The sequence below is a fragment of the Anoplolepis gracilipes genome, chromosome 11, assembly GCF_047496725.1.
Source record: "Anoplolepis gracilipes chromosome 11, ASM4749672v1, whole genome shotgun sequence".
Classification (NCBI taxonomy): domain Eukaryota; kingdom Metazoa; phylum Arthropoda; class Insecta; order Hymenoptera; family Formicidae; genus Anoplolepis; species Anoplolepis gracilipes.
The window spans coordinates 163,025-177,739 of record NC_132980.1 but is presented as its reverse complement, the minus strand read 5'-3'; the positions used below and the strand labels follow the sequence as shown (position 1 = coordinate 177,739).

Genomic DNA, 14,715 nt, shown 5'->3' with positions numbered 1-14,715 from the left:
TTCGGTCGGTAAAAAAAATTCGTTCGGTATCCCCTTAAATGAGTGAGGCAAAATTGCTCATATATAATTACATACAAATCTGAAGTTTGTGATTTTTGTGCTTCACTCAAATATACACAACATTTGCATACTACGAGCTACAATTTTAATTTTAATAATTTTTCCGACGACTTTAAAATCGACCCTTCTTTTAATAAACGTCTATGCGAGCGTGTGTGTATGTGTATGTGTGTGTGTGTGTGTGTGTGTGTGTGTGTGTGTGTGTGTGTGTGTTGAGAAAATTGAAAATAAAATAAAATCACAGTTTCTCCAACTAAAATTAAAGTCACAAATTGCAGAGTAATTCTGTCTCCTATAATTCTACTTCCCATAATAGTCTTTGTTTATTTTTTTTACACTTTTAAAAATGCACGCGCAAACTTGTATACACGCAAAGTTATACGAAGACATACACACACACACACACAAGTGCTTGCTAGCAGAAAGTTCAATTGCAAATAGAGGAATACAGATGTGTATATCGTATGCTGAATAGCGGTTTGTATTGTTGTTGATCTTTGTTGTAACACATTCGCTTGTGGTTCACTATTCCCCCATTCGGTTCAGTTGCACGTAAACGCGTATATGCGTATGTAGCTTAAGATCGCGTCCTTCCATTCTGGCAAAGCTAATGGATTAAAACAACGTGTATCATGAAATGTGAGTACGGCAGTCGTAGCACACGAAACAAGAGCGTGTGATTTATCTCATCCTTCTATTCTCTGCGTAGTTTAGATCTTGTATTTACAGGTTAGGTATCTGCATCTTCCATTTGTACTAAAATTTAGCAGCATCGTTTCGCCAATAGTTTCGCGGTACAACGCTCACGATTCGAACAATGATTCACAGTTCCTTGCGAGCATGAATTAACGCATATTAGCCTAGCGTTGTTAAGCACATTGTTTTAAATATATATTGTATATGTATTATATATGTATATATTATATATTGTATATATTCTATATGTTCCAAGTTATAGATTTAGATTTACTATGTTTAGTATGTTACAAATCTATTCGTTCGTGTGATTCGATAATGTGCAGATTTTAATTAAAAATTGCTTTTTAAACATTTTTAAAAATTAATAAAAAGTTTTGATAAATTTCACTAATTTTTTATTTTCGATGAGATTAATGTAATTTTTATAAATAAGCAAACTTGTAAATTAACGTATCATATTATATGTATATCTGATTGAATAAAGGTACAAAAAAGCGAGTGTAGCTATATATTTTAACTATATTTATGAATTTATTTGAAAGAAAATTAGAACCTTTTTTTTATTTTTTTTATTATATTATTTACAAGTCTTGTGGTTCTTTTCGCGATCTGTTAATTATATTAATATTCAAGAACAGTGATTGATTATCAAGATTTTTGTATAACGATATGCGTAGTAAAATGTTTTTAATAAATTTTTAGTAAATTTATATTGAAATTATATATTATATTTATATTGTAAATATTTTAATAATAGAAAGATTAAAAAATGTAAATTTTATATATTATTCGTATAATTTGATCCTGTATTAACATTAAAAGAATAACGGAAATTATATAACAATTTGTAATTCTTGAAAAATATAGTAACAAGTTTTGTTTTTTCAAATCGATAAGTTATTTTTTAAAGAAAAAAATCGATAACTCATTAATTTTATAAAATTATATTTTCTCTCAACTATGATTAGAAATTAGTAAAATATAATATACGATATATTTAACACAATGCAGTTTATTGTAAGTCAGATAAAATAACAGTAATAATTGGATCATATCATTATAATGATATTCGATTCTTCTCTATCAAAATCGTTTAGATTCTTCGAAAGATGCATGTCCAGATACGATTCATTTGAAATTGATAATATGATAATTCCTGGAATAATTAAACGATTGGATGACTTTCTGTTTTAAAAGCATTTTCTTCTAAAACAGCTTTTATGTAATAAGCAAAATGAAATAAACTAAAATGTATAAATGAACATATGATTGGAAATTAGATAAGTCTACATATGATTACTTGTCATTCAAAGATACTGTAAGTAAACTAACTGATAAGATTATTTTTCAAGATAATAGAATGACAAGTTATTTTTCATATCGGGATAATCCATATTAGGATAATCCAATTTATTGATAATTAAAAGCACTAAGTAAATACAGGATGCTTTATACTAGATATTTTTATCATTTAATAAATGTTTATAACAAATGTTGACAATAATGATGTAGTATATTTTCTTAATGATACAGTATAATTTCGAACCAAGGTCTCTTTCAAAAACTGTAATAAATTTTATGTGATCTTTTTTTAATACGCCATTTATACGTAAGGAACTTTTTGTTGCAATTCTTTGTGAAAGATATCGAAAAAAATATCTTTGAAAAATCTTTATATAATTTCTGAAAAAGACTTGGTTTGAAAATATATAATACTACATCATTAAGAATATTGACATCCTTTTATAAAACATTTATTACATGAGAAAAATATCTCCGATTGTCCGATGTAAATAAAACTGCCAAATAATCTTCTATAGGAATTTTATATTTTAAACAGTTGTATAGCAAAATAAATGAGAGAATTTGTTATTTCTGTATATTCAACCAAATGAATATATGAATTTGCTATTACAAATTTTACGATTATGTTGTGACCATTTCATCAACATTTCATATAATTTATGTATATAGTATAACTAAATAAATCTAAAATCTAAATAGTATACCAGCATAATATATTTATAATATATAATGTACATAGTAAACACACACATACACATACAATTATCACAAACTATATAATATTTTGCAATTTATTAATTGAATATTCTTTCTCTCTCTTTCTTTCTCTTGCTCCTCATAATATCATTGCAAGACTAGAGATAAGTTAGATATAGAGCGTGGCCAGCCACAGAAAAGTGCAAGTTCGTTAAAAAAAAAGAGATAAAACAAGGATTAAAAAGAGATGAAATTGAATAATCCTTGCTGTCCTTGTGTAGATTGTGGAATGAGGAGAAGCGTGCAAAACAGACAAGGACAGCGAGGATGACTAAATTTTGTCTCTTTCTCTCTTTTTCTAATCACCTTATGTTTTCACTTACACGAACCCCTAATATGACCTGTGGTTCCCGCACTCTATATCTAATTTTTCTCTGTGCAAGATAGCAAGAGTATATTTTGTTACAAGAGACATCTAACTTGTGAGATAGCTGTTAATGTATCTAGATTTAGGCTTACTGGCGACACACTGTGGCTATTGCCGCAATTATCGGAAGCTCTGGATTGGGAGTTTCCCAACAAGAAAATATATGTAGATGTATACAATGTACACGTAATTATATATATATATATAGTTATATAGGAGAATTTTTTAAATCCCGAAAATTTAACAGGTAATCAATTGGATGACATTATGTTTATGTGAGTTTTTGCTGGAAAGCTCTCATTATAATACATGATATGCTGTACAGGTACAATTTTACTTTCCTATATATGCGTTGCTAATACTGCTTTACATACATAAACGTTCAATCGGCAACATATGACCTGATTACCTCGGTAAATTTATATGCAACACAAATAGTTCTTTAAAGCTCAAATTTATATGTCATTAAAATATCATATTATTTAAAAAAAAAACCTGTTAATGTATTGTTCTTACCATTATATATATATAATTTTTTGTTAATAATATGATATCTTAATATTATTCTTTTTATCTGTATCATTTAAAGTAAAATTACATACTCTCTTAATAACCCTTTGAGTCACGAATTTTTCTAATTGTCAGTATTTTATAAAATTTGGTATATAAGGGTTTTTAGGTCGCTGATTACGAATCCGTTGTCAGATTTTCAAAATTCAAGATGGCGGATCCAATATGGCAGACGAGATTTTCAAAATTTTACTTCCCACATATTGGATCCTTATATTAAATTTTGGAAATTAAATTTTTTTTTCCTTAAGATTCAGATTCTGCGATCTAAAAAAAACCTTCAGAGAAAAAATTGAAAAAAGAATACAACTGTTACTTTAAATTTAGAACAGAAGATATTGTTTTTTATATATTTTTTATCATAAAAAGAGGATTTAACAAAAACACGATGGAAAATTCTAAAAAAATTCTGAAAAATACTTTAGAGTGTACTAAAATTATAAAAAAATTGCCGTATTTATTGTCATAATAGATTAATAGAAAATGCATTTTTTCGTAAAAAAGTATTAATTTTGACTGTTTGTTTATATATGGTATTTTTGCAATTAACAATTAATGACTGTTCATATTTTTTTACACTTATTGATGTTCTAGAGACTCTGTAGAAACAAAAAATCCAATCGGTATTTGTTGATAAAAAAGTAGTTAAAACAATAAAAAACTACGAAAAAAAGTGGGTCTCTGGGTGACCCGCTGTGACTCAAAGAGTTAAATCTTTTAATTAAGCTTTATTTTAAGTATTTATCTAAATTTGTACTTTTTTTATTGAAATTGTGCCAAGATTTTTTCTGCAAATATTTTCTCCTTTATTTTTACGAAAATTAACGTTTGCAGATGCAAGCAATTATTATTGTTATTTAAAAATTATATTTTTTATTATATTATAGAAAGATTTATACTACTTTTATATTTCTGTCTTTCATCACAAGTCTAACGATATATTATTCACTTTGGGAAGATATATAATGTTGCGATATAAGATCGTCTTAAGTAAAGTCTTAAAATTCTATTCGGCCATCTGATTGGCTGAACGTAGTCTTAAGTCAACTAAAAACTTGTCTTAAGACTTAAGCTTGAATATAAGAACGGACTATGAAAATACCGGCCTATGAAAAATCTATTTAAACCATACATATTTAGATTTAGACCGCTTTGTGTTACTGCGCATGTGCAAAAAAATCCCTCGATTCGAGAACGATATGGAGCGCAAGCGCAGTAACGCTAGGAGCGTGCGAGCGTATGGATGTGCTATACCACGGTGGAAAGATATATATGTGTGTGTGTGTGTGTGTATGTGTTTGTGCATAGTATACAGTCAGAGTCAGATACGTGCGAACTGTGCGTTTGTACGCGTGGCGTGGCGAGTCTTGGCAAACGTGGAACGTGGTAATCACGTGTACGATTCTCGCGTACGATATTCACCGGTCGCAATTCACGTGTGTTTGCAAAATAGCTGGGCAAAAAAGGAGATAGTGTTTTCGCGATTATTCGTGAAATATCAGTGCTGGTGTATCGGGTTACATGAACGGGCGGGTTAATATACCGCCAAGTTTCCACGCCAAGTTACGTGGGAAGCCGAAAGCTGCCGGCTTTGCTCGACGGGTTCCTTCCTCGACCGCATGGTAGACGCTACTGGACGGCGATAAACGGTGTCCTAAACAGAACGGTAAATGACGATACCAATTTTGACAATGATATGCGTTTGTGCCATTTCGCGACGAGCGATCTGCTGCTCTAATTTTTGTCAGATTTCTGCAGGCGTGGCGTCTGGATTGCGATATGGATAAACGCCGGCTTTTCTTTCTCCCCCTTTCACTTGCTATTCATACACATGTATAGACGACGCAAGCGCACGTCCCGCAGAGACACACACACACACATACACACGAAATATTCTCCTTGCACGTCGACGGACAGTCTTCGAGTCTTAGTCGTTCGTATCGAGTAAATGTCGGATTGTCCGCGAATTTTTTGACATTATACATTTTGTAATAGTTGCGAGTGCGTGTGTCACTTGGAATTGATATTACCGCGGCGGGGATAACGGAGTATCGCAGGTGATCGACTATAATTGCCGCTTCTGTTCCTACAACTGGTTCGGTCTGGCATGAAACGATAGCCCGTTGGTGCGACGAGCGACGAGTTAACCCAACGTGGACGTTTATCGCAAAATTACGTATTGGTTTCGTACTTTGGCCATCCCTACGCGCCTCTCTGTTGGCAAAGTGCGTCCGATCTGTTAAGCGTCGATCGGTTCAAGTCGGACACGTGTATTCTCTCGCGTCACGTTTCCTTACCACGTTGTACATAACCTAAAACAAACGCGTGATTCGAGCCGCTGGAAGCGTGCCCGCATCTGTTTAACCATTCGCACCTATAAACTACATCATTAAGGAACATTTATCTTAGTGTATCATTTGTATCATAGATATAGCGCAAAGTGACGAGTTCCACTTTAAACAGTGTACCATGGAAGCAGAATTCTTAGAATTATACGAGGAGGATTTCTTTTCTGGTTTGCCCTCGACGATAGATGAGCACGAGGTAAGCCATTCAGCACAATTTTCTAATGATTATCTCTCGAATAATAGTCGAACATATTCGGTATAACTATCGAAATATTTTATTTTTAAAACAATAATGAAAAAAAAAACAAAAATAAATATATATATATATATTCTAACGTGATATGGCAAAGTAGATTAGGAAATGAAGATAGAACAGAAGTAGGGAAAGGTGGATAAACAGTGATGAGCAGAAATGCAAAATTTTACATATATATATATATATATGTCCGAGGCGAGAATAAAGATAAAAAATCGATGAATGACCAAGTTTAAAAAATTAGAAAGAAAAAAAAGTCATTATAACATAGGAAAGACTCGATTATCAAATTTGTGAATTTTGATAAAGATATTAATATAAAATTTTCTACAAAAAGATATTACTTTAATAGATTTATTTAATTTGTTTTCTTTGATTAAATTTATTTTTCCTAAAAAATTGATAACATCAAAAAATTATGCCAATCGGTGATAAAAATAAATTATATATATTATAGAATTTAATTCTTTTATTCTATTTTATATTATGTTTAATATTAAAATTGTTTTATTTAATAAAATGCAATATAATTGTGTATTTTATTTAATATTTATATATATATATTTTTTTAAATTAATTGTAAAAGATATTATATAATATTCTCTGATAAAGAATTTCTCAAAGTACAATATGTATTAGTAAAGATGATACAATTAATGTTGAAGAATAACTTGTTTCGAAGCCGACCTTGAGAAGACGCGTAAACGCATTCAGATTCGTATACATGTTAGTTAGAAAAATTTTCTAGAACTTTCTAAAAGTGGTAGGAAATACAGACTTATAAAACAGGTAAAGAAAGAAAAACTGGGAAAGGTCCGAGCCTATTGTGTGGTCGAAGGACGTTGGTATTTCTTAAAAGAATAATTTACCCTATTGGATTGTAATATCTCTCTTCATAATGCACGTGAGAGTCCTAATAAAGATACTTTTCTCATATAATAAATGAGACTGAAGATTCAAGCTGTTAATTAAGTTAATTTATTGAGAACTTGATCGTGCAGCTGTTACTAATTCTAAGATTCGATAATTTAAAGTACTTGCAACTTTTGCGACTCGCGTGTATAGATACACACTCTGCTTCGTTATTACATGTAAATTTCTTTTTTTATTAATTATATGTTTCTTATTATTTACAAGAATATTTAATTTAGTAACAATTCTTTAGCCATTTGTTTGAAAAATCTAATTGATTTTGATAACAAATAAATTAATATTTCAATTAGATACAAAAAAAAATTTTGAAATATCTGACAATGAGATACACAGCTTTTCTATGCCGTGTTGTCAAAAATTAGGAGGTTTTTTTTTCTAAACATACGTTTAAAGATACAATTAAAAATGCAATATGTGTATATGTATTTAGCATAAAATTCACAAACATTTATCTATATGAAATATATAAGTCTAATAGAAAATACGCCAATTTCTGCATTTCTAGCATCAGACCAGTAATTAATTTTTTTCTCTATGCATTATGTACAGTTACATGTACGTATATTATGTTTGAATAAAAGTTAATAATTATAAACTCATTTTTATTACTGAATGTGCAACCGATGATTATTAAAAAAAGAAATGTTACAGTTATTATATTTAAAAAATGAAAAATGAGAGTCAAATTGAGAGATAAATGAAGTAATGAGTAATAAGGGTGATATCTGTTTTGAAAATATATTGCGAATAGTAAGCGTTTTTTTACATTGTTAAAATTTTTTACATCATGCACACTTACAGGATTTAATGGAAATGCCTCAAGATTTATTATTCAATATTATTGAAAATGATTATGATGTGGACACGTCTCAGCCAATTCCTTTCAACTCCATCTGGAACGACAATGAACGGAAGTAAGTGCGTTATTTTTACTTTTTGTCTTATTTTCATATACAGAATAATGTGAGACGAATTATTTGATATAAAAAATATGATATATGATTACATTAAAAATCTGCAATTGTACATTGCAGATGCAATGTTGCATTTGTGTAACAATAAATATGCAAATATTTTAGTGAAGCAGAATTAATATTTTATAAAAAATGTTTTAAATTTTATATCACAATATACATATATATATATATATATATATATATATATATATATATATATATATGTTAAAATAAATTATGAAATATCTTATAACTATTGATTTTTTTTTTTAACAATCGGATTTTTTATGATATTTTTATGTGCAAAAATAAGAAAAAGAATCGATATGTACTTAAAAAAAATATTAATTATATGTTGTTAATAATTATACGTTGTCATTGAAACAAAGTAACTTTTGTTTATAACATTTTTAAGAAAAATGTCTTTACTGAAATATTTAAAATAAATCAATCAATATATACATATTTCATACTGATTTATATATACTCTGACTATCATTTATTTATTTATTTATTTATAGTGTAGATACAGATGCATCATTTGCCACAAAAGTTGCAGCTTCGCAGGAGAGTGACAATTTTCCAAAGTTTTACTCAGAATGGCAGAATTGTATGCAGGTTATAAATTTTTTCTTTATAATTAATTTATATTTTAAGTTATATAAACAATGCAGTAAAAATATCTTCTTTCTAATTTTCAGATGATAGAGCCAGATGATTTTAGGGATATGATAAACATCAATTTACTTGATTCAAAATATACATTATGGAATAACATGCATGAAGAAGAGACTGCTAATTTCTCTCAAGAGGTGATAAATGTAGAACCTAAATTAGAAGAAGGTGGACAAAGGGCAGGTTTGTCATCAGTAATCATTTTATACATTTCTTTTCATAGTGTTTTGTTATTTTTATGCACAATGCATTTTTTTTTTTTTTTTTTTTTTGTAGTCCATTTTCAAGAAGAAGATACTCTTAGAATGATAGACGATAGAATGGAAATTAATATAAAGACTGAAACTACAAAAGAAACAAAGAAAGAGAAAGTTAATGATTCAGTTACTCCACCTGAATTATTTCAAGAAACACGTGATTTAAAAAAAAAAGGTGTAAATACTACGAAGAAAAATCGAAATTTAAAAGGGAAAAAAAAGAAGGAAGAAAATAAAATTATAAAAGAGGAGCAAGAGGATTGTATAGATGTTGAAACTATATCAGATGAAATACCAGGTAATTGATTGATACAGGCATATAAATCTTTATACTGAAAATGAATAATCTACTAAGAATTATTGTCTCTAGTTTTGGAAGCTGTTGATATAAAGAGTTTGTTAGAACAATTTGAAGCTTCTGAAAATCCGAATCCGCATAATAAGTCAGCCAAGAATAATTTCCTATCCAGCACAAGGTCGAACACAATGCAACAAGTGACTAATAAAGAATACCAAAATCAAGTATTAGAGAAGCCTCCTTCACAAGTTTGTAATCAGCATAAGAATACACCAAATTCAGTATCAAAAGAAGTAATTGATAGGATAAAGGTTATTATTTCAGTAAATAATCTATCATGATAATATGCAAACAAGTTTATACAAATTTATTCTGACTGTGTCTTGTTAAACTTTAGGCCTCAGGACAAAAAAAAGCTATTTCGCTAATACCCGCTATGCCAAATATACAAAATAAAAATCGTAGTAGCAATAATACAAGAATGCAAGATGCTACGTTTTCTCATAATAAAGTTTTAAGCCAAGTAAGTTTTATAATATAATAAATATTATTATGGCGCGATATTATACATTTGCATGTAAAATACATGTAGGTAGTTAAAAATATGGTATGTAGTTTATACAGCAATTGCTTTTGTTGCAAATTTTTATTGAATACGAATTCATATCATTTTTTAGATAACAAACAATGTTAAGGATAGAACAATAGATAATACTTTAGTACAATTGGATCATGATTATTGTTACAATGTTAGCTCTGCTACTAAGAGCTATGATAGCAATAGTAAGTACAACAATCGATTGTAGTAATAGTAGTCGTAGTGCAAAAATTTCAAATTTAAAAGACAATAAAACTTGTTTATATTTTAATATAGAATTTACGAAACATACATCTGTATTGAAGTCAAATCAGAATAAAAAAATGATAAAATGTAGTAGCAAGATCGTAGAATGTCACAACGATAGCAATTCGAAGAAAGATAGCAACCTGGAGTCGGCTGATATAGCTGATACAAGTAAAGTAGCAGTTTTTACTTTATTAGACAAAGAAACGAATAAAATCAATGAAAATAAACTTGAAAGTGATTATAAAGACTGTGAAAAGAAGATTGGTTTAAAGCAATCTCATGTTTTAAATGATTCGAAGAGTGTGAAAGTTCCAAGCAAATCTTCTGATAAAGATTCTTCTGTATATTTCATTCGCTCAACTTTGGCTAAAAACATTTTACGATTGAGAAATAATTTGCCTAACAATAAAAATACTTTGCAAATGAATTCTGCGATGCAGATGGTTTCCGTATTGAAGAAACCACCAAACAAATCACAATTATTAAAGAGTAACTCTGACGAAAATATAGTGACCACTATGAACAGTTTGAATAATGAGGTGCAGAATATAATTATACAAAATACTCAAGATTTAGCTTCAGGCGAACAAGCGAAGAAACCACCGTTTCGTAAAAAATTGAATTTAGCAGAATATCGAAATAGAAGGGATCAAAATCGTAGTGACAATAGTAGAACAAATTCTCCGATACAACCTATGATATTGCTGTATGTTCATCATGCTTCTACCACGACGGAGCCAATTAAAAATGATTCTGAGAACCCAATTTGGTCAGAGAGAGAAATTGTTTCAATCTTGAAACCCAAATCAGATTTAGATGAAGAGAAAAACAAATCAAAATCAGTTATGTGCGATATAGGAATACAGACGTACGAAACAGTATTTGAATTTTCTAAAAAATCATTAATGGATACCACAGAGGAAGATGATAAAAGGTAATGCATCAAAATCACACAGTTCAATAAAAAAACACAAAAACAAAATTAGTCACTTCTTGTAGCTTTCTTTTTGTGTATAATTCCAAATTATATCTCCTCCATTACTACACTACAATTTTGAGAAATTTGCAAAGTAAACTCTAACTGCAATTTTTTTTAAATTTATGTAATGATTTGATATAATGCAATTTGAAAACCTGAAGAATCTATAAAGCTTTAGAAAGTGAGTAGTCAGTAGTCTTATGTTTCTTGTTCAGAAAAAAGTTATTTTGTGTTAAACTGTGTTATTAATATATTATATTTATTATCATTATTACAGAATTTTTATTATTATTATTATTACAGAAATTTATTAAAATTTATATGGTGAAGAATGTTTGAAGTCTCTTAAAGCTGTAAAATATTAAAGTATTGTATTAAAAATCTGTTAAAAAATTAGTTGTTTTAATTAAACTATAAAAAGTATTTTGTATTAGATGATAATATATGTAATAGTAAGTGCATTTTGGAAAAGACTTTTTGAAAATTGATTAATCTTAATATTTATATATTTTTTTTTCCTCTGTCATCTAAAATAGCTCATCGTTAAACCTTTCTTTCTCACTCTGATATCGTAATCTGTGCAATATTACATTATAGGGAGCAGTATACAAAGGACGTGAAGGAAAGGTCCTACGAAAAGGATAGAGTTGAGATAGAACGAAAGGATAGAAGCTCGAGTCGATCTAGATCGAAAAGCAAAAAGATTAGCAAAAGTAGGAGTGGAAGCACAAACAGAAGCAGGAGTAGAAGCGACAGTCGAAATAAAAGTAGAAGTAGGAGCAGCAGGAGTAGGAGTAGGAGTAGGAGCAGGAGCAGGAGCAGGAGCAGGAGCAGGAGCAGGAGCAGGAGCAAAAATAAGAATAGAAGAAGTAGGAATCGCAGTAGAAGCAGAAGGATGAAAAATGACAGTAGAAGCAGAAGCAGGAGTAGGAGTAGATCTCGCAGATGCAGTCGCCGACGAAGAATTCGATCTCGTCGACGCAGTTCCGTTAGCTCGACTAGCAGTTGGTCGTCTCAGTCACGCTCATATACCACATCTACCAGATCAAGATACTCTCGCTCGCGCTCCACATCTAGATCCAGATGCAGATCCAGATCCAGATCATTCCGATCTAGATCCAGATCCAGATCGTATTCGCGATATTCTAGCTGTTCAAGGTAAAAAAAGTACATATTGTGATAATTTATCATCGATTATTTTACGCAATTTGCCACTTTTTTAACTTTAAAGGCAAATACTTTAACAAATTTGGCTCATTAATATTGTCTTGAAAGTGAAAATAATGAAACTTTAAGCTAAAGAGTTTTATTAAAATAAAACTTTCTTCTGAAAATTTTAATTGAAAAATTTAATTTGTCATTTATTTGCCTTTCTAAAGTTAAATTTGCACAGAATTCTGTTTTTACCTGTAATTTTCTAAAAATTGTTATTGCTTTTATAGTTTTATTAAGATGTAATTTGATTAAGGAAAGATTCCACTTGTCAAATTAGAACACAAAAACATCTTTTATTAAAATTGAAGTAGAGGAAATTTATATAGCTAAATTTTCTCTAGAGTCATCACATGTGTAAAACAAAGTTATACACTATACAAAATTAAGGAAATGAAATGAAATCTAGCTTGTGAACAGATCTTGGTAATATTTGAAATTTTCTAAAAAATGTTGTTTATAGGTCTTCCTCTTATTCGAATTATGGAAGAAGTAGATGGTCTCATTGTAGGAGAAAAGGCAGCAGTGATCGTGAAAGAAATTATGATAGTTATAAAAGACATTCCTTAAGTAATCATCGTAGCTACAAAGATTGGAGGTAAAATATGTTTCTCGAGACAAAGATTTAGAGAATATCCTTTTTGTACAAATTTATAATATAATAGGTTTGCATTATTTTAATTAAAAATATTCTTACATTATAGTTTATCTTATGAGTAGTAGTCACGTTTAAGTAGGAGCTTTACTAATTAAAAAGTTTATTTTTAAACCACTTTATGAATTATTTCAATACTACTCTGTTTTTAAAGAATGCAAAATTTAAAAATGAAAAAGTTTTTGAATTTTTTACCTTTAGTACCATTTTCAAAGCTAGGTTACTTATGTATAGAATGTTAGCATATATGTATTCCTTTTTTAGAGGATTTCAAATTATCAAGCTATTAGTAATTGTTTCAATTATGTATGATTTGTTGAAAATTAATATGTAAGTGTATATTAACACTAATGAATAATTATGTGTAAAGTTTATTTAAAAATGAAATATAACAATGCAAATTTCAATTTAGGTAAGGAAATTATTAAAGGTATCTTTTATTTTTGACTAAAGACTCTTATATAATCTGTTATTAGATCACCTGTACGTACCTACTGTAAATCCTACAATTGGTACAATAAAGAAAAGCAGAGGCAAGTGGAAGAACGAAGAGTGATATATGTGGGACGTCTAGATGAAAATGTTACCAAAGCTGATTTGCGCAGAAGATTTGAGAATTTTGGGCCTGTTGTAGATATTAGTGTACATTTCCGTGAGCATGGGTATGTATTTAATTTTATTAATTTTTAAAATAATATCTGAAATAAATTCTCAAATGAATAATATTTTATATTATTATATATTATATATTATACATTTATTTCAGTGATAATTATGGCTTTGTCACTTTTGCATACAAAAATGATGCATATGCGGCTATAGAGCACGGTAATGATGATCCATCTCTACCTTCATACGATTTAAGCTTTGGAGGGCGTAGAGCATTTTGCAAATACAAATATTCAGACCTTGGTAAGAAAACACACACACACACACACACACACACACGCCTACATCTACATGTTTCATTATCTTCAACGGAGAAATGATAAATATATTTTTTTTTTATAGATGATACAGCGAGCAGTTCACCTATTAGCAAGTCGTCTCAGGCAAATGAAGAAAATACTTTCGATTTTCTTTTGGAGAAAGCAAAAGCTAAATTGCGCAAAAGAAAAGTTTGACATATGTACTGTCTAATAGTTATAAATATAACTTAACTGACTAGTTTATAAATGTAATTATTGAAATATATCGAAGGAAAAGAGACATTTTTATGTATAGAGATGCACATATGGGACATGAGACCATGAGATTAGTGCATCTTACCATTGTCTCTTTACCACAAGAAATAGCAAGTATTAGAAGTATGCAAGTATCCAAAATTTTCGAGCCGAAAAATTTGGTTCGAATCTTTTATTATAAATACGTAGAATATTTATTACCTCTATTCAATTTTTTGAAAGAAACAATGAATTTTATCAGTTTTCCTACAATTATATTCGGATAAATAAGATGAGGTAAATTGAAGATATGTAAAATAATCAAACTTTTAGTGAATGTATAAACGAATAATTGAATTCGACTCGACCTGAACTCTAC

General features: G+C 29.2%; 1 protein-coding gene across 2 annotated transcripts; it reads left to right on the top strand.

Annotated features, from left to right (window-relative positions):
• Window positions 1-5,037: 5,037 nt before the first annotated feature.
• On the top strand, window positions 5,038-14,500 carry LOC140671089 (uncharacterized). Of its 2 annotated transcripts, XM_072902147.1 has the most exons (15): window positions 5,038-5,423; window positions 6,186-6,301; window positions 8,096-8,208; window positions 8,772-8,868; window positions 8,952-9,108; window positions 9,202-9,480; window positions 9,553-9,791; window positions 9,878-10,003; window positions 10,158-10,263; window positions 10,355-11,261; window positions 11,904-12,464; window positions 12,982-13,116; window positions 13,650-13,835; window positions 13,940-14,085; window positions 14,185-14,500. In XM_072902147.1, exons 2-15 carry the CDS (start codon window positions 6,227-6,229, stop codon window positions 14,295-14,297), a joined length of 3,240 nt encoding a protein of 1,079 aa, XP_072758248.1. In that variant the 5' UTR covers window positions 5,038-5,423; window positions 6,186-6,226; the 3' UTR covers window positions 14,298-14,500. The 2 variants fall into 2 exon arrangements, with proteins under 2 accessions (XP_072758248.1, XP_072758249.1); XM_072902148.1 differs by lacking the exon at window positions 12,982-13,116.
• The last annotated feature ends 215 nt before the right edge of the window (window positions 14,501-14,715 follow it).